Genomic DNA, 27,477 nt, shown 5'->3' with positions numbered 1-27,477 from the left:
GTTGAGCATTCCTAATCCTATTTTATTATATTTTTTTCGGAAAGAGATGCGACGACAGGAGCAGGATCAACCAGACCACCCAAAGGGACACCTGGAGAAGCAGGACAAACGATTGTTGCAGCTAAACTGGAACCCAACTTGCGCTGTGATGTTCATTTGATAGGTATAACAGCGGGGATAGGGTTTCCGGAATAGGTGCAATAGTGAGTGCAGAGCAATCGATCCTAGCAGGCTAAGAAAGGACGAAGTGACGAAGGATCCTGGTCGGCGGCACAGCCAGCATTCGACGCCGCTGGCTTACGTTGTTCCCAAAAACCGTGTCCAGTGACGTTGATTGCAATTGTGTAGACGCAAACGGCAGCGATAGATCTTCATCTTCCACTTACATTTCATTAGGTTTATTATTAGTTTATAAATATTCGAGTCTTTACAACTAAACGAAAAACAATTTGTGTGCTTAGTTGGATGGCAAACTAGAAGACATGCGGGAATGATGGGAAAACAACATTCGAATTAAATGTGCGATGTGTGAACGTTTGTGATTGTTAAATTCATTTATCTAATACTTTTTTCCTGTCTTTTGTGCTTCCCGTATCCATATTCCATATAGGCTTAGCCCATGGCATCTTTTACGCACAGCTTGTCCATCTGATCGGAGTAGAATGCATTGAAGTTGATGCGGTGCACGAGATTCATGAAGCGATCGGCGGTGTTCTTCTTGGCCATATTATTGATTTGCTTAAGGAAGGATATAAGCAGTCCGGTGAACTCTAGATCGAAGCGCTTGACGCGCTCCGAAAACGTATCCGCGGGATCCAACGAGGTCTCCAACTAACAGAGGACACAAAAATCACAGGCTAATCAGTGGAATAGTTTCAATTTGCTACGAGTAATAATAAGAAGCGGTCTTAAAGTAGCCAATACAGAAAAAATAAGAACCAAATTTCAAAAAACTTTGACTAAAAACCATTTAAGCTAAGCAATGTAGGTATATACTATGTAATAAAGTAATTGTAAATAAGAAATAAATCGATTTATCTTTGGTAAGACTTTAAAAACCGATCAACTAATAACTCATCACATTTTGTTACAATTGCACAGATCAAATTTTTAAGGTTTTTGAAATCTCTTTTAAATGTAAAAATATGTGCCTAAAAGTATGCAGTGAATAAAAGATAGTCGTCGTCCTGTATGAATTCATATCACTTTTGGTTTAAAAATATATTGTTGCATACTTTTAGACATATATGTATTAACATTTAAGAGTGATTTCAAAACCGAGAGTTTTGTTAGTATTATTTGCCAAATAAGAAAGAAATAATTTAAAAATAAAATGTAATTTAAATGTCTAGGTAAACAAATCAAATACAACTAAAAGGTGGAAAGTAGATAAAAATTAACTATTAAGAATCGGGGTCATGCAATCCAGCTGGGATCCCCTGGGAACAAAGGAACGGAGTACAGAAGTACAAAGAACTGGAGGCAGGAACTCAAAACGAATAAGTAGGCAGGCCGTTATCGAGCCCACGCACAATACCTGTGGCCGGTGCGAGCTCTCCGGCTCGGACTCGGAGCTGTCCGCGCTGTCGTGGGTGTCGCATACCATCGACTTGAGCTCGGCGTCCAGAAAGAAACGCTGCGAGCGCTGATGGGTTCACAGGGGTTCGAAACGTACGATTGGGTTTTGGACAGGCGGGAGAGATACAGAGAGTGTGAAAGCAGCGCAAGGAACAAGACAAGAGAGTTTGTACAAGAGAAGCACACGCCGTTGGTTGGCAATAGCAATATGATAATAAGCACACACGATGATAAGGAGGACTCAACTCACCTGGATAAAGTCGCAGAACTGAAGGCAGATCTTGCACAGCTTGAAAATGGAGCGGTTGAGGTGCGAGGACTCGGTCAGCATGCAGTTCTTGAGGCACGAGTCGAGGAAGTCCTGATGCAGCCGCAGCACATTGTCCACATTCTCCACGCTCTTCATCTTCTCGATGAAAATGTGCCAGTTGGGCTCGATGATCTCGATCATCATGTAGTACTCCAGATTCTGGATGGCGTTCATCATGCGCTGGCGCAGCGTGAACGCCGAACGGTAGAGCTCGGCCGCCTGGGGCGAGAACTTCTTGGCAATGGCGTTCTCCTTCCAAATTCTGTAGGCAATAAAAAAAGAGCTTAATGAATGATCTTAAGGGCAAAACAGTGCAGAAAACATACTTGCAAAGCTGACGCTCCACGTGCTTGCAGTAGAAGAGCTGGCGGAAGAGCATCTGGTACTTGGAGATGGCGATGTGGTTGAGCACCAGCGAAACGGGCCACTTGACCTCGTAGGTGAAGGCGAAGCACTCGAGGCCGCTGAGGTCGAGGCGGTGCTGCGACTGCCAGTACTCCTCCTTCTGGTTCATGATCTTGGACATTTGCGTGACCAGATCGTAGGGCAGCAGCTCGCAGTGCAGGTCGTCCTTGTACGGATCGTTGCGGGCCGACGAGAGGCGCAGCGTCAGGCCGAGCAGGTTCTCCAGCGTCATGGGCAGCACCTGGTCGACATTCTTGGACAGCTCGTCCTCGCAGGCGTCCATGAACTGCATGGTGAAGTCGCCCTGGTTGAGCAGCAAATAGCGCTTCACCGACTGCAGGTGGCCCATCAAATCGTTCTCCGTCAGCAGCACATCGAGCAGCATGCGAGCGGCAAAGTAGTAGGCATCATTGATCACCGACACGTGCCGCTCGCTAGTTGGATCGAATTCCAGCCGCATCTCCTGCGTGGGCATCACCCGCTTGCCGCACTGCCTAATGACATTCAGATACTTCCCTGTGCGCAGTATCTTGTCCGAGTATTTGTCCAAAAACGATGGTATGTGATCGCGCCGCACGGTGTAGCGCTTCTCCCAGTAGTCATCGGAATAATGCTCGGGCAGCTCGTCGCGATGAATGACCTCGTTGTCCTCGACAAGGAACTCCTGATGGCGATCGACAATCACGCCCTTCTGGATCCACAGCTTCAGCATTCGCATGTACGGCTCGGCCGCCTTGCGCGCCAGCTGGATGATCAGCTGCTGGGCCGCCCGATCGCCCTCCAGCCGCTTGATCCGCTCGTGCAGGTAGGTCAGCACGGCGGCATCGCGGTGATCGTTCAGCTGAATGTCCGCCAGCGATGTGAATATCTCCTCCATCACCCAGATGGTCGGATGAAGGTAGTAGCGCAGCTTCTGCAGAGTCAATCGATTGTGATGCAGCTCCTGTTCGGCCTGGGCAATCAAGAGCTAGATTTCAGGGGTTGGAAGTTTAAGTAAGAAGTTAGAAGGATAACATATTACGCTTACGTAGAAATCGTGGCTGAGCTCCTGCAGCGCCTCGTTCAGCGAATTGATCACCTGGCCCTGGCCATCGGTGACCGTGACAATCTTCTGTATGCCCATAAAGTAGGAGGCCAGCGGCAGGACGCCCTGCACCAGCTCCGCCAGCGAGCGATCGATATCCTTGTGCAGGCTGAAGCTCGTTTCGAACCTAGCCAGGCCTAGGCTACTCGGATCCGCCGGCACCGCCACCACAAAGTTCTCGCGCACGCCCGTCAGGCAGTGGAGCAGCTCGCGTAGCACTACATTCTCCTGGCTCTCCACCGGCAAGGCGCCAATCTCCGCTTTGGCCAGCTTGTTGCCATCCACGCGGTAAAAGTCCCACAGCAAATTGGTGCGGTACTCATCGGGCAGGCCCGTTGAGGCCACCGTTTTAGCCATGCTAGTGGCGCTCGACTTGCAGCTGGGTGCCTCGCTGGCCAGCGAGCGGTAGCTGCTCAGGGATTGATTGGACACGGCGCTCAGCACGCGCTCCTTGATCTGTGGGGAGATTGGGATTGGTTTTAATACAGGAAATGTTAAGTTAGTTAAGTTCTTTCCTTACCACACTCAAATCTCCTCGCTCCTCCTTGAGATTACGCTGCGTGCGGCGTCTGGCGAAGGCTTCACCACCACCACCATTACCGCCACCTGCGGAGCTCGAGGTCTCAAAGTCACCGCTCCTCCTGCTGTTCACCGGCGTGGAGGTGGGAATGTCCTGGTGCTGCGGCAGGCTGATCCTCGAGGAGGCCGAACTGGGGGCGATGGAACGGGCCGAGGAGCGGGCCGAAGTGGCGGCGGATGTAGTGTAGTTATCCGACGAGGTGAACTGGGTGGAGATGGACGAGGTGGAGTTGCCCGAACGGGCCGTTGCCGAACCAACTGAGGACATAATATCGGTGTTGATGCTGCTGCTGCTGTTCTCGGAACGCAAAGATCTAGAGCTGGGCAGGCCACCTTCACTGTAACGATCGGCGAAGACGAGCAGTGCGTACATGGGATCCTTGGTGCGTAGGGTGTCCTGGATCTCGGCGTTCACCTGGGCGAAGTTGGGACGCTGCAGGCTGATGGTCACCAGCATGCGGTGCAGATCCTTGAGGGGCAGGCGCTTCTCGTTGGTGGCCCGGAACTCCGAGACGATCGTCTCCACGTCGAAGGGTGCTCTGTGTGGCCAGGAAGAAGAGGAAGAGAAGAGTTAGGAGCGACTACGACTGACCACCTGTGCACTCGATGCACTCGATCCACTCACTGAGACTCGCTAATCAGATCGGCGAGCACTTGGCGCACCGGATCCACTCTGCTCATTGCGGCGCCTTCGATTTCGTGGTTTACAGTTGCAATTCACAGCCGCCGGAATTGAGCCGAATTTTGAGTGCAATTTTTGTTGTTTCGTTTGAAAGGAGGAGGCGAGCAGGGTTGTCAACTGCATCTGCAACTGGAACTGATGCGGTTATTCTCTGGTTTGCTGCCCTTGCAGTTGCTCATTTTAGTAGGACGACATGTCGTTTGTCGTCGCAACTGGCAGATTAACAGATTAAATTAAAATGAGCACCAAACACTGAAACTGAAACTGACTGGAGCGGCATCAACAACTTGATGCAAATTGGCATCTGTTGGTGGTCCGGTTTTTGTGGTGTGGTGACACTGGTCGCGGTATAAAACTGGGCGCGTTCATTTGGATGCTAAAAGTCACTGGATGATTGGGGGACTAAATTTATTAAGGGCACACAATATTATTAACTTATGTATTTAAATAAATTACTTTATGTATTTAAATAAATCAAATTAAACAATTTAAACAATCTTTAGTAAAAGATATGATTAAATAAATAATTCACAGTTTTCAATGGGAATAATATATTAAAATCAGTTATTTTTAAAATGGAAAAGGATTAAATTTGAAAGTAAGTAAAATAATTTATTTACAGTATTATTTGTTTTATTAATTATTGAACTTATAAAATGATGTCACTATTATTAAAAATGTGTACTTAAATATGCATTAAAACAATTTAAACAATCTTTAGTGCAAGATTAAATGTTGAAGTTTTTTTCTTTTCCATTTAATATTTAAGAGTCACAGTTTTCAATGGTAATAGTTCCCAGTCACTGCAAATATCACTTTTTGCGCCATCGATAACCCTCGATAGGCAGCTGTTATGGCGCAGGCCCAAATCAGCTGTTACCGAGTGCCCACCGTACAATCACAATCACAGGCCCCAATCATCCGCAGCCGAAATCCGTGGGCGTTGCAGCAGAGCAGCCCCGCCAACGCATTCGCCGAGTCCTGTGGGATACTAGGATACCAGGATACAGACACACACCGCAGGAGGAGCAGCAAAGTCAACTGACCACTGACCACCACCTAGCAAAGTCAAGGAGCACGGAGCCAAGCCAGTAGCATGTTCCCCCACCTGAAGGGTCACGGGCAGCGGGTCAACCTGCAGCTGCTGCAGGAGGCCGCCTGCCGCGAGCTGGTGCAGCAGCTGGAGCGCATCGAGGGCAGCAAGGTGATCGTGCTGGACGAGGCGATGATTGGGCCACTGGACCTGGTCACGCGGCCGAAGCTCTTCGCCGATCGCGGCATCCGGCTGCTGGCCCTCAAGCCGGAGCTCCATCTGCCGCGCGAGGTGGCCAATGTGGTGTACGTGGTGCGTCCGCGCGTCGCGCTCATGGAGCAGCTGGCCGGGCATGTGAAGGCCGGCGGACGAGGCGCCGCCAATCGCCAGTATCACATCCTCTTTGCCCCGCGACGCTCGTGCCTGTGCATCAGCCAGCTGGAGGCCGGCGGCGTGCTGGGCAGCTTCGGGCACATCGCCGAGCTGGCCTGGAACTATCTGCCGCTGGACGTGGACCTCGTGTCGATGGAGCTGCCCAGCGCCTTTCGCGACGTGAGCGTCGATGGCGACACTAGTTCGCTCTACCAGGCGGCCGTGGGCCTGGTGCAGCTGCAGCGGCTCTACGGGCGCATACCAAAGATCTACGGCAAGGGCGAGTTCGCCCATCGCGTCTGGGAGCACGCCAAGCAGCTGGGCAGGGATGAGAGGACGCTGTACAATGGCGACAAGGGCGTCGTCGATCAATTGATCCTCTTGGACCGGGGCATCGATCTGCTCAGTCCGCTGGCCACGCAACTCACGTACGAGGGGCTTATCGATGAGTTCTACGGCATCAGGCAGAACAAACTAACCCTTCCCGCCGAGAATTTCCCATCCGAAGGAGGCGGAAACGTAGGCAGTGTCTCCCGGGCAGAGGAATCGCAATCCCTGCTGGGCGACAGCGAGAAGAAAACCATCCTGCTGCATTCCGGCGAGCAGCTGTACGCCGAACTGCGCAACAAGCACTTCAACGAGGTCACCAAACTGCTGGCGCGAAAGGCACGCGAAATCCATGTCCAGATGCACGCCACATCGCAGGACAAGAGCGTGCAGGAGATCAAGAGCTTTGTGGAGAACCTGCTGCCGCAGCTGATGGCCCAGAAGAAGGCCACCTCGGAGCACACGGCCATCGCAGGGCTGCTGCACGAGCAGGTGAACGCCGTGCGATTTGCCGACGACCTGGCCGCCGAGCAGGAGTTCATGGTCTGCGCGGACATCGACAAGCCGAGCGCCTACATCGAGGATTTGATAGCCTGTAAGGCGGATCTCCGTCGCGTCCTGCGGCTCATCTGCCTGCAGTGCAACGCCGCCTCGGGGCTCAAGGAGAAGCTGCTCAATCACTACAAGCGCGAACTGGTCCACGTTTACGGGCTGGAGGTGCTGCTCACCATCAGCAACCTGGAGAAGTCCGGCCTCCTGCACCTGCAGACGGAGTCGCGGGCGTACAGTGTGTTAAGAAAGGTGAGTGAGTCGCAGAGTTCTCTGAACAACTAATAAAACACCATCTCTTCCTGCAGACACTTCACCTCACCGTGGACGACAATGTGGAGGTGGAGCCCAAGGATATCAGCTACGTGCACAGCTTCTATGCCCCGCTCACCGCTCGCATTGTGGAGCACTCGCTGAAGCCGCTGGGATGGCAGTCGCTCAAGAGCCAGATCAACAACTTGCCGGGCCCCACGTTCGAGGACTTTCAGGCGCAGCTGGTGGGGATTGGGGGACGGCAGACTGTGGGCACCGTCAGCGAGGGATCGCTGCTGAATGTGCCGCGCGTGGTGCTCGTCTGCTTTGTGGGCGGTTGCACCTTTGCCGAGATCGCGGCACTGCGCTTCCTGGCCGCCCAGGAGGACAACAACGTGGAGTTCCTGATCGCCACCACGAAGGTGGTCAACAAACACTCCTTCCTGGACAGCCTGATGAGCTCGTGAGGGCGGCGGCTCAGCCGATTGGAGGCCCATCGCCTGTCCAACGACCATGGATTGGCACGTGGATGAAACGCGTCGGAACCGCTGAAGCCGAGACCAAAGCGAAAGGGCAAGCGGCGCAGCGCGGCGATAAGGCCTGCGGATTAGCATCCAGTTTGAGGATTTGCCTCCTTGTTGAGGATGCGCCGGCACGTTGAAAAACCATAATATCATAATATATATATGTATATTTTTCGATCGCGGCATTTACTCTTGTATTCTATGTATCGTATATGATGAAGCATATATTTATTTATATATATACCCAAATATGTACAATTATGATTATAGTCGTAAGTGAAAAAGATTCCAAAACCAAAAGGAAGGATTGTAGTTGTAAGTGAATGAGCAGAATAATTCCAAATTAAATTCATTCATGTTTGTGCGAGGAAAATATTATCACAATAAAGTAATTAGTCAATGTTATGCTATATTCTCTAGCCAGTTGTAAACGTTACAAAGTATATAATCGATATGTAAACCGGAAAACCCACAAGCTTGATACTCAACTTAATTGTAATCAAGAGCGAAACCATTAAATATTATTTAATGCAGGCTATGTCTATGCAGAAAATGCCACATTATTTTTGAGCTTTTTCATTGTCTCACCTCTGCAATTGAATGGTTAAATAGCTATTGACCAAATGCAATGGAAAGTGACAAAAAACCGAACATATTTTTGGTATTTGGGCTTTTGCCACAAAGATATATAAGATAATATATTTTTGCTCACTTAGCTCGAGTATCAGAGATGAAATCTCTACAGAACAGCAAAGTCAACCAGAATTGGTATATAAATTTAACGATTTGTGTGTGAATTATTCTCAAATATATATTCTCATCTCTAATGTATGTAAATCAAGAAGGAATGGTAACTGCGTACAGACGACTACATTTGTAGTTGGGTTTGAGGTTCGAGATTAAAAATGCTGGAAATATTTTTGTCAAAAGTTATTCAACTCGATCTAAAGTGTAATTCATTGATTCAAATTTTAAATAAATGTCCAACATTACAGCATGAACTTGTCCGTCTTTTCAATATATTTAATGTATGTTATCTCCTTTTTTTTAATTAAAAAAAAAAGTTCTAAAAAATAAATAGTTATAATCACGGCAGAAAATAGTAACTTTCTAATAAACCAGCACATTTTCCCAGTTGATATTAAGACCCTCACTTACCCAACCTTTTTAGTGAAGTTTCCATAATCCTTACTTTGCAAAATAAAAAAAAAAAATCACATCACTACATATAATATCAACCACTATACAAAAGCAAAAATATGCCACACAAGGTAGAATTAAATATATCTAAAAAAAAACTTCAGTCTATGTCCCATTAAGCAGAACACAAACTAAGAGATGGTGTATTTTTAAATAAGTTTTATTTTATTGACATTGACGTGCATCAATTTAATTGTTATTCGTTTTTCTTCTTCATTTACCATAATTGCAAAAATACAATTTATATTCGTATAATAATTATTATAATAATTATAATAAAAAAAAAACAATTTTATAAACATAAAAATATTACATATATTGTGTTCCCCGTGCTTCTTTTTAGCTATCTCTATCTCTCTCGTTATCGTGTTTACCTTCATTTCGATCATGTTTTCTGTAGGTTCATGTTGATATATACCAAAATAATATGCCTCCATAATAGTAATAATGATCATCATTGGAACCACCCTGCAATATCAACCAAATTACTTTCTCCACTTCTTTCTTTCCTTTCCCTTTCTTTTCAATCTTTCCCTCCACTGTAATCATAGAAATTTGCATTAAATGTAATTTAATTAATGACTAACGGAAATATATGGTTGGTTTGTTTCTTCTTCACTCTATTTGTTTAGTAAAATATTATTCGCTACATATTTTTGCGTTTGCCGAGCATCTTACTCTCGTATGGATTTCTTTTGTTTTCCTTCATAAATGTTAAGTGTCTGTAGGTGTGGTGTGTTTCCGTTAATTTGAGTACGAATACGACTGAAGGAAAAGGAAAATAATCTATTTCCACGTAAACATAAATCTTTAAATAATTAAACGTTTATATGCTTTAATTTTCTATACAATTTTTATTGTTTTGACTAAGCATTTTGCAATTTGCATTAATTAACTCTAAAATAGGCTTATTTTAGTTTTATATATATCATATCCTTTTTGTTATAAGTTATAACAAACAAAACTAAATTAATTGTAATTGTAAACAAAATGAATCGTTTTATCTTTTTGCATTTGAATATTTGCTTGGATTGATTGGATTTATAATAATTTTGGCCATAAAACTTATTGTACAGCAAATAAAATAATAAATGTAATATTATATATTTTATTTTTTTATTTTATATTTTTCCATTAGAAAATACTTTTATTTGAATCGAGTCAAAATGTGAAAAACATAACGTAAACCGAAAATCGAAAGTTGAACCTAACAACATGCAAAAATGGCAATCGATATGTGTCTGGATCGACTATCAATTGAAAATAACATTTAAAATTCTCGTTTCTCGAACGCGAAGGCAGACCGAATGGTCTAGTTTCCGTTTCCGCTTCCGTTTCAGCGAGTTTTAACAAATAATACACACCTAATTCATTTCATTTCGTGACATTTTTGCAGCGCGATAGCACAAATATGTATAAATCGTTAACAAATCAAAATGAAAATGCTGATTGATTCAGTTATTCGGTAATAATATCAAATTAGAATTTAACGTAAGTTTAAACACTTTGCATATCAAAGTTGGATCTTGTTCTTTGTTTGCTTGTTTCCTTTTGTTTTTGTTTGTTTGTTGTGTTATTGTTTGTGTATGACATTTATGCTTACATATATAATTATTTATTTATGTGTGTTGTTGTTTTCTCTTTGTTTTTGATTGATCTTGTATTAAATGGTTTCAAATGTTAGTATCTTGTTGCCTCCTCCAATCGAATTAATCGATATAATCGAATTTCCTTTAATACAAAACTATTGCAGCTTTCGCTTTCGCAGCTTTTGCTTGTTGTAACTTTTAGAAAATACTTGGGTCTTCGTTTTCATGTTCCTTAGGCGACCAATAATTTATAATTGATTGCTCTTGTCCTACAAAAACAATGCTATTGTTGATGCTTTAGCTGCAGCTGCGGTTTCTGTTGCTTTTGTCGGGTAGTTCTAGTGGTTGCTGTTGTTGTCGTCGTACTGTTGGCTTTATAATTTCCATTAAAATTGAAGTAGTTCATATTACTAAACACTTGTTGTTGCTGTGGTTGTTGTGGCTGGCCCTGCTGTTGTTGTTGTTGTCTATGCTATAGCGAACCAGCCGGAAAACTTGTTGAACTATTGCTATGGGCTAAACTAATCATTGAACCAGACAGACTTCCCTCCTCATCTGCATAGGCTTCACGAGATACCTCAATTAGTGATAAAGTGCTGCAAATATAACAAGGTAATTGAAAAGCATAATTAGTTGGAGAAAATCAATGAGGAAACTTCCCGAATTCCACTTCCATCAACTCTTTCACTGCCTAAATACATCCTTACCCAATCACAACTTTATTTATGATATAGTGAAAGCTCAAAAGCTGGAGGCTTTACTTCCTTCAGCATCTCCAATGAATCCAACTTCAACTTCTTCTGTAATCTCCAGCGAAATCTTAGTCATCCTTAAAGCAATCAAAATATCCACCAAAAGCACTGCGAAACACGCCCTCTGCTATGACTTCCAATCCTAATTTACATCTCTCACCAACCCCAAAAACTATTCCTAATATACCAGCTCAATCCGTAACCTACTTTCAAACCCTTTCCGAAAATCCTTTTGTTATAGATCCCAAGCCACGTAAGTAGGCATTAAAAGCAATACATTTTCAGACGCTGAAATAAAGAATATTATAAAATCTCCCAAAATAAACACAATCAATAAATAAATTCCACTTGAAAAAAAAATTAATTAAAAAAACAAGAAAAGCCATCAAAATGGTACAAACGACGGAGGCCTCGCCCCACATCGAGATATTAAGAACTAACCCCACACACCTTATCAACCCCACCCACCATAACTTTACAGATAATTGTGTTTCTTGAGAAACCCAAAACTTTTCACAAAATATAAAAATAAATGTAAATAAATAAAAAAACTAAGTAACTATTAGAAAACCGATTATATCTAAAAACGTATTTTAAACTTTCGATTCATAGCGGTGTTCTTCAAAATTCAAAATTAGATTAAAGCTTGAACAAATTTTGATTTTTTAAGAAATAAATTTATCGTCACTAAGTTTTCTTCAATGCGAATGTTAAGAATACTGTTTTACATATATCTCAAAGCATTAATTTGCTTATAGATTTTAATGATTAAATTATTTAAAAATTACCTGAAACCTAGGGCAATTGATTCGTTATCAAATGCTTCCAATTCTTTAGTATGCTTCTCGTGTTTCATGCGCAAGCGCTCGGCGCGTTCCTGGTTGAATTGCTGCAACTCGGCGTCCATCTGTGGGGAGAGGATAGAAATGATTATTTAATTTATTTATTTATTTGTGAGATGCTATTGAAGTTTACAAAACACTCACCTTGTTCTCGAGCAGACCTCGCCGCACGCTGACGCGGTTCTCGAGCTCCCGACGCTCCCGATCGCGCTGCTCCTGCGCCTGCTTCTTGTTCTTGTTCTGGTAGGCAGTGAGCATCTCCAGCTCGTACTCCAGCTGCTCGTGGGTACGTTGGCACTCGATCACTTGGCTTTCGTCTAGTTTGTAGCTCTGACTTTGGAACATGTCCGCAATACTTTGCTCATACTGTTGATACATGGTAATTGATATAAAAATATATATATGTATATAAGATGAGGCTGCGCACCTGCTCGCCCAGGAGCGTCAGCTTGCGATGCTTCTCCTCCTTCAGCTGCTTGATGACCTCCTTCTGCTGCTCCTTTGGCGTCGTCTGCAGCACTTGCGCCTTGTAGCGTTTGTATTGCTTCGTCTGCGTCTTGCATGTTTCCCGGAACTGCTTGCGTATCTGGAGCTCCTTTTGCTGTGTGAGATTAGATGTGATTAGGATTTGAATTTGGTGTTCACCACTCACTCCACAAAGTACTCACCTTTAAGCTCTTGGGCTGTTGCCTCAGCTCGACCGCATGCTTGCGCACCAGCTCCTTCTTGATGCGGTCCATGTAGTCTTTTTGATTGTGCAACTCGGTGTCGTGTTGCTTGTTTATCTGGGGGGGATTTGAGTTGTTGATTAGAGGTTAACTGTGTGGCTTTTAATCGAGAGACTCGACCCACCTGCTCTTCGCGCAACTGATGCACGCTCTTCTGCTGGCGGTACTCCAGCTCCTGTGTCTTTTCGTGGTGCTTGAGGAGCATGGCGTGCGCCTGCTGCAGCTGCTGCTCCTTCTTTCCCAGCTCCTGGGAAATACAAAGGGGTTTAGTTAGGATTTTAATACTTTTTAAAGCCTAAACGTACATCGCGCAGCTGCTGATCCTCGTGCTCGTGCTGCATGATCATCCGCTTGCGCTTGAACTTGCGCATCTCCAGCTCGATGTACTGCTTCTGGGCCTGCAGCATGCGCTGCTCCTCCTGCGCCTCGTGCTGCTTTAGGTTGTCCTTCTGCGACTGCAGGGTTAGATCGCGCTGCCGCTTGGGCGTCGACTCGTCCATCGAGAGCTCCCGCTTCCAGCGCTCCTTGTTCGCCTTGTACTCCTTCTTGCGATTGAGGTCGTACACCTTGCGGTCTCCCTCCTGCTTCAGCGTAATCTCTTTGTGTAGTTTCTTCTCGGCGGCGCTCGTCTGCTTGGACCGCCTCTCCACGTCCTGCTGGTGTTTGGTCTGAAAAGTGGGTTAGTTAGTTAAATTCTTCTTGCTGAGGAACCCCTATTCCCATCCATCACTCACCTCCAACCGCTCGAGGTCCCTGGTAAAGTTGTGGAGCAGCGTGTCGTACTCCTTGTCCAACGCCGACTTGTGCGTCTCCATGTCCTGCTTGCACTTCTCCTCCAGCTTGACCAGGTGCGCCTGGTGCTCGCGCCGCATCCGCTTGTAGCCGGACATCTGCTCGTGCATCTCCTCCTGTCGTTTTCGGATCGCAGGTGTGATTTAATGGGGCAGAGAATATGCATACGTGGTTAGAGGCGTGCGAAATGCGAGAAACGAGCAGCAAATAGCGGCAGCAACTGGACTAACTAGACAGCAACTGTAACTGTAACTTACAAAACCGCTGCGATACTCCAGTTCAACCATAACCTCAACGCGCGAAAATCTCGGCCAAATCATTTCGGAATGGCTTCGCTTCTTGGCCCTTAGGCTTCCTTCCGTCTACGGATTCTAAACACTAAGTACTAGGCTACGTATTACTAAGTTCTAGCGCGAAAAGATTAATTCTACTAGCTATCCAACAGGCAACTTAAGCTTAAGCAATTCCCGCTTGCAATTGCAATGTCAAACTGCATGAGGTTTAAAGCTCGGGTTCGTCAAGTGTGACCTTATCGAGGGGATTTCGAAGGGGGGATCGAAACAGGGTGACCTTCCATAACAAAAGACTTTTTCAAACTGAAATGGAGGCCTGGTATTACAATACAGTCGAAATTCCATGTACTCCATTCTTCATTTTAGTTCCGAAAATTTAGAATTGTTTTTATAGTTTATAAATCTCCAATTATACTTGTAACTTTAAGAAGGGTTCCAAATTCAGATAAATAACTTTTAGGAATAGTTAAAATGCCCTAGATTCTTCTTTCTACAAATAAAGTGCCCGAGATAATTATAAAAATGCGGCTTCACCTTATTTTAACTAATTTTCTCCTAAAGCGCCATTTAAAAATATTTTAAATATCTTGGGTTTTTTTTCTATACTCTCTCATATAATAATATTGTTTCAATTGGTTTGTTTACTATGCATTATTATTGATTAAACGATAAAACCATTAAAGTTTAAGCGAAAACCCCTAGTTAACTTTGTAATAAACTTTTTGTTTCGCTTGTAAACCTAATTATAATTACTATTTAAAAAAAAACGGCATTCTTAGAATAGTTATGGATTTAATCTAAGATAAATACGAGTAATGAAAGTTCGACTGCATAGGTGAAAGGACAAATATCGATGAGCAGGGACAGAGGGACCAACAGAAAGATGAGCGACACAAACTAAATAAATTGGGATTGAATTAAAATTTTAAAATGAATGATTTGCATCGAGTTTTTAATACTCGAAATGCTTTAGTTCTGAGGACAAATGTAGTGTGTTTAATGGACCAAGCTACCAAGCTTCGAGTGAACCAATTGACAACAAATAGAAAATGCTTACACTTTAAACTTGATTTGGAGCACGGAAAACGGATGCGTTTGAAGCCATGAGCAGGAGCAGGGACTGTGGGGAACGAGTACGAGTACGAGTACGATTGAGATGTGCTTTAGATGGATGCAACGGATGCAACTGCAAGAGCAGCAACGGCTAACTACAGTAAGTACAGTGGTACCCGGGCAGCGATTGCTTTTAAAACTCAATTTTATTTGTCAATTGATTTGTTTTTGGATTGGTAGCCTCCGCCTGGCTAGGAAATTACACAGGCACAAGGACAGTAGTGGCGTTCTTTCAGGTCTTTGTCTTTGTTGATCTTTGGCTTGATATTGATCTCGCTCCGCCGGCTGTCGTTGCCATTGATGTGGTCGCCACCACACAGCTGCGAACAGAAGTTATAGCGCGCCTGTTTCGAGGATGCGGGAGGAGAACAATAAACACAACAAAGAGAGCTTGTAGTAGAGGGCGTAAAGTTAGAAGGTAGCAGAAGCTGGGAGTTGGTAGTTGGTTGGGGTAAATGGATGACACACGAGAACGAATATGGTGGCTCACAGAAAATAGGACAGCGAATGTAATGCAGTCGGTGCTTGGAGGCGGCGGACTATCTATGCTATCACCCCACACACACAGAGAGATCTACGGCCAAGGCAGAGGAGTATAAACAACGCACCTGCATGTGCTCCTTTTGCTGCTTCGTCACGATACTGGTGGTGCGTATGGTGGCAAAGTTGTTGGGCCCATGATCGTTGACCGCATTGGAGATGGCCTGTTGCGAGGACGCTGAGCTGGCCGCATAAACGGCCGCTTGGGCGGCGGGCGTCGTCAGATATCGCGGCTGGATGGGCTGCATTCGATCTGCCAGTGGGCCACCAGATGCCGGAGAACCCCCTCCGCTGCCGCCGGTACCTGTGCCATGGCCCATTCCACTCAGATGCGGCAGAACGGAGAGCGGTGGCGGTGGAACCACTGGAGCAGGCGCTGGCGCCGGCACCACCGAGGCCGAATTGGTTGGCGTTACATTGTTGTTCATGCTGTGCATTATATTGGGCAGCGGCGGCCGGTTGCGGTGGCGCGACGAGTTGCGGGACACGGCGCCGGGCGGAACTCCCTGTCCCTGGCCGCTTGGCCAACTGGGCGGCGGCTGCTGCTGCTGCGGATGGTGATGGTGGTGCATTGCCGCCGCCACAGCGGCGCTAGCCGCCTGCTGGTGGTGGTGCGCAGCGATATGGTGATGATTCTGGGCCGCAGCCGGTATGGAATTGGATGAGGAGCTCTGCAATGAACCAAGAACAGATTAGAAATGGAATAGAATAAACAAAAGTGATTAACCCACCTGACTACTGGCCGCCGATACACCCACCGAGTGTATGGAGTGTTCCGAAGTAATACTATTGCTCTTGCTGCTATCGCCGCCCGCGTGGTCGTCCTGCTGATCGTCCGCATCGCCCACCGCGCTCTCCGTCTCGCAGGTGTCCACCATGAGTATCTTCTTCATCTTGCGGTAGTTGAGGTTGTCCAGCTCGCGCACCGCCGACTTGGTGCGCGCAATCAGTTCGAGGAGCACTGTGTCGGAACGCGGCCGGGTCACGTACGAGTGGGTCAGCAGTTTGGCCGACGAGGGTCGCTCCGCTGGCATCTTCTTGAGGCACAGTTCGACGAAGCTGCAGAACGCGTCCGACCAGTCGTTCTTCTGCAAGAGGGTTTTAGATCAAATATTAGGGTTTTTTTGATTTATTTTATATAAAACTATAAGCTATATTAGGGTTAGTTTTCAATAACTTATAACCTATAGCCTCATTACTTAAGTGGATTTTTTAAACACAATACAAGTTATTATATATAGACATCGAATTACTTGCAACACAGTATTCTTAAAATTCAAATTTAAATAAACTTAGTTAAGGAACAAATATTTTTTAAAAATCAGAATTTGTTTAAGCTTAAATCTAATTTTAAATGGAGTGTTTAGAATACGTTTTTGCATATGATTAGATGTCTAAAAATTATGGGGAGAGTCTAAGAAAATTGAGTATTTTATACATGTGATTTCCGCATATAAAACTTGAAATAAAAAAAAATGTATTTGGATTCCTTAATCAATAATAATTATTGATGATAAATCTTCAGCAATTGTTGGCAGTAATTGAATGTTATAAACTGCTGCTACATGTTTAAAATTCATTAAATAAATGAATAAAAAATATTTTCCACTCAAGTATTCCTTAACCAAGTCTGGTTAAAATAAATAATTCTAGTTATATTCTAGGTTATATTTCTGCTAATCCCAACTCACCGGAAGGGTTGGCGACTCGTTCTGCGCAATGTGATAGAGCGCCGACATGGCGTTCATGTTGAAGTAGGGCGGCTTTCGCTCGGCCAGCTCGATGCAGGTGATGCCCAGCGACCACACGTCCACCTTGCCGTCGTACTGGCCCTCGTCCATGGCCAGGATCACCTCGGGGGCCATCCAATAGGGCGTGCCGACGAAGCTGTTGGCCGGACACTTGATGGCAGCGCTACCGAAGTCGGCCAGCTTGACGACGCCGTTGTCGGTGAGCAGGATGTTGCCCGCCTTGATGTCGCGATGGATGCGACCGAGCGAATGCAGATAGCTGAGCCCACTTAGCACGCCCAGGCAGATGGCGGCGATCTCGTCCTCGTGCAGCGGCTTCTTGTGCACCTCGATGATGTCCGAGGCGGAGCCCACGCAGTATTCCATCACCAGCCAGGCGGTCGACTCGCGCAGATAGCAGCCCTTGTATTCGATGGTATTGGGGTGGTTCAATTGGCGAAGGAAGCTGTAAAGGATTAGGATTAATTATATGAAATTATAATATTTTATATTATTATAACAAACCGTATCTCTTTGAGTATGTCCTGCCACTTCTCCTGGCTCTGCTTGCCCGTGTAGGACATCTTCTTGATGGCCACAATCTCCTTGGTGAGATTGCAGCGGGCATAGTAGACCGCACCGAACGACCCATGGCCGATCTCGCGCAGATCCTCGAAGATCTTCTCCGGGTCATGCTTGTTGAACAGGTCGGCTATTTCCGGATCCTTGAGACTACCAGGTCGTGCCGAAGGCATGGCTGTCTCTCATGCTCTCTAGTCCCCAGACGTCGTGCTCCTGCTCCTGCTCCTTCTCCTGGTCTCCTACTTCTCTTCCTGCTGTGCTGTATCTTACAGAAGGTCTGTATGAAAAAAAGAAGGTTATTCCGGTTAGTCAGTCACATTCTGTGCCAGTCACTTAGTCATTTCATTTCATAAAAGGGGCTCGAGATTTTTGGAGGTTTTTTGTACTTGGGGATTTCGATCTGAAATACTGGTAAATAAGAGGGGTGGCGGGGTTTTCAGGGACAGGAAGACAAAAAGACAGACAGACGGATGGATGGTTGGATGGACTGGAAAAGCCAAAAACCATTTCCAGACACTTAGTCACTTTATTTCATAAAAGGGGCTCGAGATTTTTGGAGGTTTTTTTTACTTGGGAATTTCGGTGTGAAATACTGGTTAATAAGAGGGGTTGAGGGGTTTTCAAAGACAGGAAGACAGAAAGATGGACTGGAAAAGCCAAAAAGCCGACGACTATCACCAAATCGATCAAGTGATTCACGCCTTCACACAAACACACACAAATATACAGTACAAATCATTCAGAATTCAGCATTCCACACGCAGCACGAGTCTTATCGCAAATATTTTTACTGCTGGCCCCTCTTTTATGGCTATTTTCCTTGGGCCCCAGGTTGTTACCAACATGTCAGCTGCTTTTTGGTCAGTTTTGGATAGAGAGAACTGTTTTCTGGGGGTGTTCTTGTTTTTAGGGATGTGATTAAAGCAGTTGCTGTTTATTTGTTTAGTTTTTTTTTTTTTTTTTTGGCTGAGTAACTGAGTGGGTGGGGTAGGGGATGCACACGTGCGGGGATCGTGTGTAGGGGATCTTTTGGCTGGCAAGTTGGCAAGACTCGCAGGATATTGACACGTGCTGCAGGGTATTCATTAGTCGTTATGACCGAACCCTGCTGGCCAGGAGTAACGGCACCGAAGGGGTTGCATTTGTCGCTGTTGCGAATCCGCAACGCACATACACACATACATACATACGTATATGCGGAGGCGTTTTGCGGGCGTCTGCGGATATCCGCCGGCCAAAGACGCGGATCTCCGGCTTTTCACTCGCAGCTTGGGTATATCGCCCGGGTATATCGTATATAGCCAGCCGCTGTTGTTTTGCGACTGCAATTATTTACTTGCGACGCGAAACGAAACACAGAAACAGAAACACGCCTATTTTTCATAGCCACACACTTGCACACAGTGCACAAGTCATGACATGTCATGCACATATATACATGTACATGAGCAGCCATGTCGCTCACGCACACAGCGCTAGACATACATATGTATGTGCGGTTTGGCTGCTTGTTGTTTTGCATTTCGGGCGACACAAATTCAATTCAATTCGTGCTTTTTTCTGGGGCTTGGGCTGCTTTTGTTTTGCGGAAAACAGGGAATTCTTCTTTGGTTCCGAATTTGATTCTATGTGGCTCTCGCTTGCCTTTTTTTGGGTGCGGACCCAGCCACACACAGAAAGGCGTAACAAAAAAAAAAACCCACAAAAGTGATGATGCTGCGCCACTTGTTTTCCCTCTTGCGGGCGGCCAATTAGTAACTGATTTTAGTGGCCAATTTGCGGAAAATGACTGGTATTTCGAGTGCCGTATTTTGCATTTTGCAACTGTTTTGAATCGCCTAATTTTGTTTTGCTTGCACACCGCCGCACACACACACACGCTCACGCTCGTCGGGGAGCAGACAAATACACACACAATTGCAACGCACGGACACGTGCTATCTCTTTCTCGCCCATTAAGGGGAGTCGTCGCACTTTAGTTCCGAATCCGCAAACTCCAACTGTTTGTTGGGAATTTCCACCGGAAAACTGATGCACCGAAGGTGTTATACCGTTAAATAATCAATTCACTGGGCGGACGACACAAAATTCGCATTAATTGGCCAAAACGCAAACGCGAAAAAGAACAGTGTGCACACACACACACACACTCAGCACTCAGCGAACCAACACAGACAGACGTACACGCACACAGGGATGGAGAGACAGTGGAAAATGCATAAATCTGGCGAAAAAACAACATAATATGACGACTTTCTGCATTCGGTGGCTTACATTTGGCAATTAATTAGTGCTTGCTTGTTTATCAGCGCGGCTGGCTCTTGGTTTTCGCATCTGTATGCATTTTTCCTCATGCGTCGCTTTCTTCACGCCTGCTGCGATTGGGAATGGGAATCGTTGCCCTGCACTGCACACGCGTTGCGTTCACACTTCCGCACTTGCTACGCATCTCGAGGGGCGAGCGAGAGTTTTAGGGGAACGCCGAGGATCCCATCTACCATGTATTATATATAACGACGATTTTACAGATTTTCTTCACTCGTTTTCTTGCTTTAAACAGTCATCGATATGCCCGGCTATCGATATATCGGTCAATAACTAGAGGTGGCCGGGCAGCGATGGCGGCTATCGATGTTTGCACAGGAACGGTCTCACTAACGAATCGGTTGGTGTCGTCGCTAAGTTAGCGAGGGCATGCACCTATCGATAGATAAAATACTTGTGTATGTGTATCGGTTGGTGTCTTCTCTTAGTTAGCTAGGACACGTACCTATCGATAAAGGTATCTTTTCATAGATTAATCGGTTGGTGTCTTCTCTTAGTTAGCGAGGACAACAACCTATCGATACATCGTTATCTTTTAATCGGTGGGATTTTTGAGCGGGAAAATTTAAAAATTAATGTAAGTTTTACTAGCAGATATGAAACACCTAATCTATTAAAAATTCACCGTTTTTCAGACATTTGAACATTACTTTATTTCAATTATAATTTACCACTATGCAAATTGGGTATAAAAAAAAGTACACTTATATTACTAGTTTACGGCTGATTTTAAGCAATCACTGCAATAGCTATAATATTCCGAAACAGTGACTTTCCATTTCATTGCCACTTGCCACTGGCCACTTGCCACATAGGGGGTAAAATAAGAAACTATACCGCTTAGTTGTAGAAGTACTGCTGCTGATTGGGAGTCGGGAAGCGATTGAGATTGCCGAGGCTGCCAAAGTCGAGTTGCTGGAAATAGCCTTGGGATGATGGTGATGGTCTAGCTGATCCTGCAGGCGGTTCCTGTTCCTGATCCTGAACCTGCTGCCCAAAGTCGCTGTCGCTCTCGTAGTTGACCAAAAACCGGGGGCCAGTTGGAGCGGGGGGATCGGGGGGTGGGGCTCCAGCATCCGTATCTAAATCTGCATTAGCACCAGTATCTGTATCATCCGGTTGTGCTGCCGCCGCCTCCTCCGCGGAACGCGACCTAAAGAAGGTATCTGCAAAGTGTCGGAGAGAACCCAATTGTACGGCAGTTAGTTAAAAGGTTTCGTATTTTACCAGTAGGTTGTGCGTACTGATAGATTAGCCGATCCCCCAGCTGTTGTGGCTGCGGTGGGCGGGGGCGTGGGCGTGGCCTTGGGCGGGGAGCAGGAGGCGGAGGAGGAGGCGGTGGTGCCGCTGTGGGCGCAGCTGGCGGAGCATCGTAGTCATAGTCGTAGTCATAGTTCGGCGGAGGCGGTGGCGGTGGAGGAGCCGTCGTCGTCGGAGGACGAGGACGTGGTCTTACTGGCGGTCGAACTGGCCTTCTAGTTGGTTGCGGAGGAGGTGGTGGTGGCGGAGGAGCCGGAGGTCCTGCCGCTGGAGGATCAGCGTAGTCATAGTCCAAAGGCAGAAAGCCGGAACTGAAGAACGGATGCCAAATGGGTCGACGACTGCGCTGCGGAGGAGGCGGCGGCGGAGGCGGAGGAGGCGTGGTCGTTGTCGTCATTGGAGGACGACGAGTGGTCCGCACCAGATTGGCCTTGGCCGAGGACAACTGGGCGCTCTTCAAGAGCAGATTGCGAAGGAGGAGGCCAAAGTCCAGGGTGACTGTGCCGCGCTTCTCCCGTGATCCACTGGAGTCCTGGCTAAGGACCTGATGGGGATCCTGCAGATCTCGGAGAGCCGAGAGATCTCCTATTAGCAGGAAGGCCAGGAAGAGGAGGAGGAGCCAATATCGTAACATCCTGAAGGATCTCGGGATATCAGGAATCTGTACCGCTGGCCGTACCGCTCGGAAGGCCGTTCCAATCAGAACTGCCAGTGGTCAGCGCCACAGCCGCCTGACTTTACTCGGGCGGAGCATAATGCCTGGGCGTCGCGGATTAAGTGCCCCAAAATCAACTAGTTAGACGGGTTAGACTTTGTTAGCTGTAGATGTCTGGATCTCGTAATCGCAGAGCCCCAGACTGCGACTCAGTGCGTGGCAACAATTACTTTTGCACTACTTTTTGCGCGGCAGTTTATAGATCGTAAGTGCAGCACAAACTATGCATAATGCTTACCGGCCAGTGCATTTCAAGAGGTGAGCTTGAAACGCACCGTGGAACTGCATACGGCACTTCGAAAAACTCACCAATCACCAACTATCATCTAAGCTCTATTTGGTAGATCTGTAGGTATGTAGATACTACTGTTATACATTAATTCTATGAAAAATTTAGAGTTCCTAATAAAAATGTCTTTCATCATTTGATAAAAGTAGTAATCCTAATCGGAAATACACTTGTTTTGCGTAAAGCTCATAAAAGTACAAGTATTTTCAAGGTATTACGATTACGATTGCCCAGATTATCGCCCTTTTTGTAATACCTCTTTAACTGATTTCTGATTAGTCTACATTCTCCGAAATAATTACTAGATGAGTAAGCAAACAACAAGCTATTTTTATTTTAACTATTTTCTTTTAGAATTAACTATTATGCATAATTTAGGGAATATAACTTTTCATTTGTATTTATGATTTAATGACAAAATAAACCTTTATTTGGGAATCATGGACTTTTGCTGACTATAGACCCACTATGCCGAAAAAGGGGCTGTCACGAGTTGCTCTCATAATAATATGAATTTCAATTTTAGTCCAGCAACTGCGGCTGTTGAATTTGATTTTCGCGATATATTTAATCATTTCCACAGTAATTAACAGCGTTGGCTTTTTCACAAGTATTGGCGCAACAATATTTTCCTAGCTCACATTAAATGGATTGAATGGGTCCATGGGGCTGGGACAATTGTAACCTCTCGCTTTCAATTCGCATTGGTGGAAACTGGTTTCCAGTTTGGGCCATGAGTTTTCAAAAAGATTTGACGAAAATTTTGACTGCCTTCAGTTTGTATGTTGTGGCAGTTTTGTATGCAAATAAGACATTGGCTTGACTAGTTGGCCCACATGTGCCAAACTTGCACTTTTTCAAAAGCCGAAAGCAAGAAGTTGAAAAATCTGAGAATATCTGAATCTCCTCCGGCTGTTTGATAAATATATTCAAGTTTTTTGAAGGCAGTGATTCGATAATGATTCGATATGAGTCTAATGATTCGATATATGCAGTTCTTTTGATTTCTTGGAAATATAAAGCTAACTTTTTCGGAATCAATTGATTTATAGTCCATTACGATAGCCACCATACTTGCCTAATCCTTATAGATCAATTAGTCGTTTAATTTGCCTATAGCATTCTGTCTTGTTTTAACCTTGATGGGTTACGCAACCAAGAAATGTGAATCTGGTCCAAAATGCGTATGGAAACCTGTCTGATCGATCCACTCCCCTCGGCTTTTCTGCTTTTCGGCTGGGAATCTAGCCTAGACAAAAGTGAAAACTCGTTTCAATTTCCATTTCGCACCAAACGTAACAGGATATTAAATAAAAAAAAAGATATATAATTATTTTCGATGCCCAAGACACTGGCGTTTAGTCTTCAATTGTCGGAAACGCACCGAACAACAAAACGACAGACAGCCGACAGACAATTTGCTTGGTGGACCACATAAATCGATTATAAAACACGCGAAACAGCTGCCATTTTAAATTATAGGTCAATTAATAGCAGCAGTAATTTGAAGCTGACCGAATAAATCTGGTTTCTGCAGAAAGTAAGAGCTTTTAGGCTTCCTATTTAAACTATATCAGCATTGCACAATTTTAATATATTATAACATCATTAAAAGTGCAATCGGGTTTCGGAAATTGGGAGATGTTAACTCTAACCGTTCTCCAAAAATTCAAAATATAAACTAATTTAAATGGGTTCTAAACAACCGGGCTTATCTCGACTGGTATTTTCCCAAGTTCCCAAATAATAATACCGATCGACCAAGGTCCGTACCCTGACTGTGATTATTGGGAACTGTTCGAAATACACGCAGTGGTCTAAAAGCAGAGCACTTTATCTATTCGTAGTAACTTGTCGGACATGAGAGATAAAGATTCCGCGATTCGGGGGATAACATTGGGTTTCACTGTATATAAATGGGCCATCGAAGGGCGAATAGTAAAACAGTCGTAAATGGAGGTAACCAAAGGAAGGATGATTAGAGTAGCTCTGCTAATCGTTGGATTGGCGGTGGCCCAAGGAGCTTTGCCAACTCAGGATGTCCTCTTGAAGGCCGGAGAATATGGAGTCTCCTCCTCAATGGAGGACTACGAACGCCTGATGGAGCTGCGCTCCCTGGGAATGGAGTTCTTTCGCGAGTTCCGGAATATCTCGGCAAAGGATGTACATCTCCTCGATGGGCGATTCGATCAGCAGGATCTCGTTTGCCTGGCCGATTTGGCTCAGTTTATGGGGGGCCTTACCTCCGGCCAGTTTTGGGCTCTTAAAAGTGGGTATATATCTACATTTGGATACTATATTTTCTATAACCCTAACCTACAGTGATTGATGCCTGGGGTTCGATCCCCTCGGGCTACCTGTTCGGCAACCTCGTCGATATGGGAAACTACGAGGAGTGTCTTCGGGTGGACAGTACCATTAGTGAGACGCACAGCATCCAGGGAAAGTACTGCTTCATGGAGCTGCCCATCTACAAGTGGCTGGGCCTCACGGCGGACCTTCTCAAGGTGACCAACATGAAGACTGCCCTGTGCTTTCCCTCCTCCTGTTCAGCTAGTGTAATGGAGACCTTCCTGAAGCAACTCTTCCAACGAATTCTGGGCGTCTCCGATCCAAGCAATTTGTTCTCCATCAGCGAAGAGACGTGCAAGGTTAAGGAGACTGAAGCCTGGGATGGCCTAACCATATTTACCATGTGAGTAGTGATGATGGTGATGAGTATACTATTTAAACTAACCCCTTGAATCTTCTAGTGTTCTAATGTCTGCGTTTGCTACTACGGTGATTGGTTGCACTTTGTACGATTACTTTTGCTGCCCGGAGCAGGGTGAGTAATTGGATTCTAGGTCTCTCGAAATGGTAATAATCATAATATCTTGCAGATAAAATTCCCCATCTTATAAAGGCCTTCTCAGCCCGAGCGACTTCACGTAACCTCTTCACCTTGGCGGATATTAAGAAGAGTCCCAATGTAATCCATTGCCTGAATGGCATGCGCTGCATTTCGCTAATCTGGGTAATCCTGGGCCATGAGTACATCATCAGCCTGAAGGCGCCGGCCATAAATCGGGGGGATAACCTAAGATGGATGCAGCAGGCCTTCACCAGCTTTATACTCTACGCTCCGTTCTCGGTGGACACTTTCTTCTTCATCAGCGGTCTGCTATTGGTGGCCATTGGTCTGAGGGCCCTGGAGAAGTGAGTTCGAAACTCTAGATATCAGGCTCTTAAATCTAGATCATCCTATTTCCAGAACCCAGGGAAAATTGAACGTGCCGCTGATGTATCTGCATAGGTATCTTCGCCTCACTCCCATCGTAGCCGTTGCCATGCTGGTCTACCTCAAGTTACTACCCCTCTTCGCCGATGGTCCCATGTACGATAGCACCGGGTTCTTTGACTACTCCACATGCGAGAGTACCTGGTATTTGACACTACTCTACGTCCAGAACTATGCCACCAACGATATGTGTCTGCCACACACCTGGTATCTCGCGGTGGATATGCAACTGTACCTCTTCTCACCCATCCTCCTGATTGTCCTCTACAAGTGGGGCAAGAAGGGAGCCGCAGGTGTCCTTCTGCTGATGCTGCTACTCTCCGCCTGCCTGTTTGCCACCATAATGACGAATGACTACAAGATTATGTTCAAGTAGGTTTGCCTGGGATCCCCAACTACCTATCATTTTGATATCCTATTCTTCTTTCTGCAGGGATGGTGGACAGGTGCCAGAGGTCCAGAAGAAGATCTACTACTATACACATACGCATGCGGCTCCCTGGTTGATTGGCACAATCTTCGGCTACTTCCTGCACCTGATAAGCGGTAGGAAACTCCAGTTGAATCGATTGGCAGTCTGGTCAGGTTGGCTGCTCTGCCTGGCCATGATGTTCACCGCGATCTTCGCCCTGTTCCCCTATGCCAAGCTGCTGGGCTCCTCGCCCACCGTCTTGGAGGGAGCCCTCTACTACACCCTGTGCCGAGTGGGCTGGCCCCTGGCCCTCTGCTGGGTGGTCTTCGCCTGTACGAAGGGTTATGGGGGTCTGGCCAACAGCTTCCTGTCCTCGCCCCTATGGCAGCCCCTCTCGAAGCTCTCCTACTCCGCCTACATCTGGCACATCTTCATCCAGGAGGTGAACAACCGACGCATTCGCTCGAACACCTACTTCTCCAACTACGATGTGGTAAGTAGTTATTGCTGAAGATCAAACTTAAGCTTAGGTGGCTTTACCTTCTCAATCTCCTTTTCCATAGATGCTCAACTTTTGGTCCACTTTTGGCTTCACCCTTCTAATGTCCTATGTTCTCTACGTTGCCATTGAGGCTCCACTGGAGGGCCTGGAGAGAATGATGTTCCCCAATCGAAGGAGCTCACCTCCGAAACCTGAGGTGCGAATAGAGATCAAGGAGGTAGAGCAGGCTAACCCGGAAAACCTCACAAAAACAGACCTCGAGTCATAAAACTTAATTAGAAAATAAGCACTCTATCAGTTCCTATTTAATCTTTATTAAAAACCACCTACTAGTAATCTAGAATCTAGACATAGTGTAATCCCAACCGTCCAAATGTTTCAATGGGTTTCAAGGACTTGAGCTGAAAGGCCGTACAATCAAATCGTTCATCGACTTTTTCGCTTATCGCTACCAAAGTGCATACGATTTGATATGAGTCATTGGGGGGTTGGCCCAACTTGAGATTGGTGTAAATTATAAGTCATTAAGTGAGGCGTCGACTTAGGATTGGTGTAATGGTCATTAAACATGTGACTCATTGAAGAGATGCAAAACTTTAGATTGGTGGTTTATAAAATGAGAAAATGGTATAGTCCTATCTTCCTGTTTCAAACTGTTTCATTGATCTTAAAGTAAACTAAACTTAATATACCCCAAGAAAATGCGAAAAAGGAAGCATTAAATTCTTTACTCTGTTGATTTCTTTCCTTTGAGGCTATAATATTAAACACTGTTTTCCAAGATCGATTTTTTAAAAGCCCCAAGTACATGCATCCTATTCAATTTAGATTTAATTTA

General features: G+C 45.5%; 5 protein-coding genes across 7 annotated transcripts; 2 read left to right on the top strand and 3 right to left on the bottom strand.

Annotated features, from left to right (window-relative positions):
• Window positions 1-376: 376 nt before the first annotated feature.
• Grip84 (Gamma-tubulin ring protein 84) lies at window positions 377-4,944 on the bottom strand. 2 transcript variants are annotated; one of them, XM_017139810.3, is made up of 7 exons: window positions 4,582-4,944; window positions 3,898-4,495; window positions 3,321-3,833; window positions 2,215-3,260; window positions 1,829-2,150; window positions 1,538-1,645; window positions 377-831 (listed from the first exon to the last, which is right to left on the bottom strand). In XM_017139810.3, exons 1-7 carry the CDS (start codon window positions 4,635-4,637, stop codon window positions 613-615), a joined length of 2,862 nt encoding a protein of 953 aa, XP_016995299.2. In that variant the 5' UTR covers window positions 4,638-4,944; the 3' UTR covers window positions 377-612. The 2 variants fall into 2 exon arrangements, with proteins under 2 accessions (XP_016995299.2, XP_016995300.2); XM_017139811.3 differs by lacking the exon at window positions 1,538-1,645 and having other exon boundaries at window positions 4,582-4,941.
• Window positions 4,945-5,471: 527 nt separating this feature from the next.
• car (vacuolar protein sorting-associated protein 33A) lies at window positions 5,472-8,696 on the top strand. Its single transcript, XM_017139814.3, has 2 exons — window positions 5,472-7,171; window positions 7,228-8,696. The coding sequence occupies exons 1-2, from the start codon at window positions 5,735-5,737 to the stop codon at window positions 7,636-7,638; spliced, it is 1,848 nt and encodes a 615-aa protein (XP_016995303.1). The 5' UTR covers window positions 5,472-5,734; the 3' UTR covers window positions 7,639-8,696.
• Window positions 8,697-9,041: 345 nt separating this feature from the next.
• On the bottom strand, window positions 9,042-20,446 carry Tao (Serine/threonine-protein kinase Tao). Of its 2 annotated transcripts, XM_017139761.3 has the most exons (13): window positions 20,131-20,446; window positions 17,800-18,133; window positions 17,236-17,740; window positions 16,276-16,632; window positions 15,613-16,215; window positions 13,541-13,714; window positions 13,112-13,474; window positions 12,931-13,053; window positions 12,747-12,863; window positions 12,506-12,679; window positions 12,223-12,444; window positions 12,025-12,143; window positions 9,042-11,080 (listed from the first exon to the last, which is right to left on the bottom strand). In XM_017139761.3, exons 2-13 carry the CDS (start codon window positions 18,027-18,029, stop codon window positions 10,957-10,959), a joined length of 3,111 nt encoding a protein of 1,036 aa, XP_016995250.2. In that variant the 5' UTR covers window positions 18,030-18,133; window positions 20,131-20,446; the 3' UTR covers window positions 9,042-10,956. The 2 variants fall into 2 exon arrangements, with proteins under 2 accessions (XP_016995250.2, XP_016995251.1); XM_017139762.3 differs by lacking the exons at window positions 15,613-16,215; window positions 16,276-16,632; window positions 17,236-17,740; window positions 17,800-18,133; window positions 20,131-20,446 and adding an exon at window positions 13,856-14,080.
• A 575-nt stretch (window positions 20,447-21,021) lies between these two features.
• On the bottom strand, window positions 21,022-22,075 carry LOC108056011 (uncharacterized). Its single transcript, XM_044395135.1, has 2 exons — window positions 21,409-22,075; window positions 21,022-21,347 (listed from the first exon to the last, which is right to left on the bottom strand). The coding sequence occupies exons 1-2, from the start codon at window positions 22,073-22,075 to the stop codon at window positions 21,022-21,024; spliced, it is 993 nt and encodes a 330-aa protein (XP_044251070.1).
• Window positions 22,076-24,407: 2,332 nt separating this feature from the next.
• LOC108056017 (nose resistant to fluoxetine protein 6) lies at window positions 24,408-26,907 on the top strand. The gene is made up of 7 exons (XM_017139623.3): window positions 24,408-24,714; window positions 24,768-25,140; window positions 25,199-25,272; window positions 25,328-25,643; window positions 25,699-26,097; window positions 26,159-26,630; window positions 26,701-26,907. The coding sequence occupies exons 1-7, from the start codon at window positions 24,420-24,422 to the stop codon at window positions 26,905-26,907; spliced, it is 2,136 nt and encodes a 711-aa protein (XP_016995112.2). The 5' UTR covers window positions 24,408-24,419.
• Window positions 26,908-27,477: the final 570 nt, after the last annotated feature.

Source organism: Drosophila takahashii, chromosome X (genome assembly GCF_030179915.1).
Source record: "Drosophila takahashii strain IR98-3 E-12201 chromosome X, DtakHiC1v2, whole genome shotgun sequence".
NCBI lineage: Eukaryota > Metazoa > Arthropoda > Insecta > Diptera > Drosophilidae > Drosophila > Drosophila takahashii.
This window is presented reverse-complemented; position numbering and strand designations above follow the sequence as displayed.

Coding starts and splice junctions, on each gene's coding strand:
- Grip84 (XM_017139810.3), bottom strand. CDS start 4,637: ATGAGCAGAGTGGATCCGGTGCGCCAAGTGCTCGCCGATCTGATTAGC. Junction 4,496..4,581: donor GATCTGATTAGCGAGTCTCA/GTGAGTGGATCG, acceptor CTGGCCACACAG/AGCACCCTTCGACGTGGAGA. Junction 3,261..3,320: donor AGCTCAGCCACGATTTCTAC/GTAAGCGTAATA, acceptor CCTGAAATCTAG/CTCTTGATTGCCCAGGCCGA.
- car (XM_017139814.3), top strand. CDS start 5,735: ATGTTCCCCCACCTGAAGGGTCACGGGCAGCGGGTCAACCTGCAGCTG. Junction 7,172..7,227: donor CGTACAGTGTGTTAAGAAAG/GTGAGTGAGTCG, acceptor CTCTTCCTGCAG/ACACTTCACCTCACCGTGGA.
- Tao (XM_017139761.3), bottom strand. CDS start 18,029: ATGCCTTCGGCACGACCTGGTAGTCTCAAGGATCCGGAAATAGCCGAC. Junction 16,216..16,275: donor TATCGGCGGCCAGTAGTCAG/GTGGGTTAATCA, acceptor GGTTCATTGCAG/AGCTCCTCATCCAATTCCAT. Junction 12,864..12,930: donor ATCAGTTGCGCGAAGAGCAG/GTGGGTCGAGTC, acceptor AATCCCCCCCAG/ATAAACAAGCAACACGACAC.
- LOC108056011 (XM_044395135.1), bottom strand. CDS start 22,075: ATGTTACGATATTGGCTCCTCCTCCTCTTCCTGGCCTTCCTGCTAATA. Junction 21,348..21,408: donor TCAGTACGCACAACCTACTG/GTAAAATACGAA, acceptor GACACTTTGCAG/ATACCTTCTTTAGGTCGCGT.
- LOC108056017 (XM_017139623.3), top strand. CDS start 24,420: ATGATTAGAGTAGCTCTGCTAATCGTTGGATTGGCGGTGGCCCAAGGA. Junction 25,644..25,698: donor GGTCTGAGGGCCCTGGAGAA/GTGAGTTCGAAA, acceptor TCCTATTTCCAG/AACCCAGGGAAAATTGAACG. Junction 26,631..26,700: donor ACTTCTCCAACTACGATGTG/GTAAGTAGTTAT, acceptor CCTTTTCCATAG/ATGCTCAACTTTTGGTCCAC.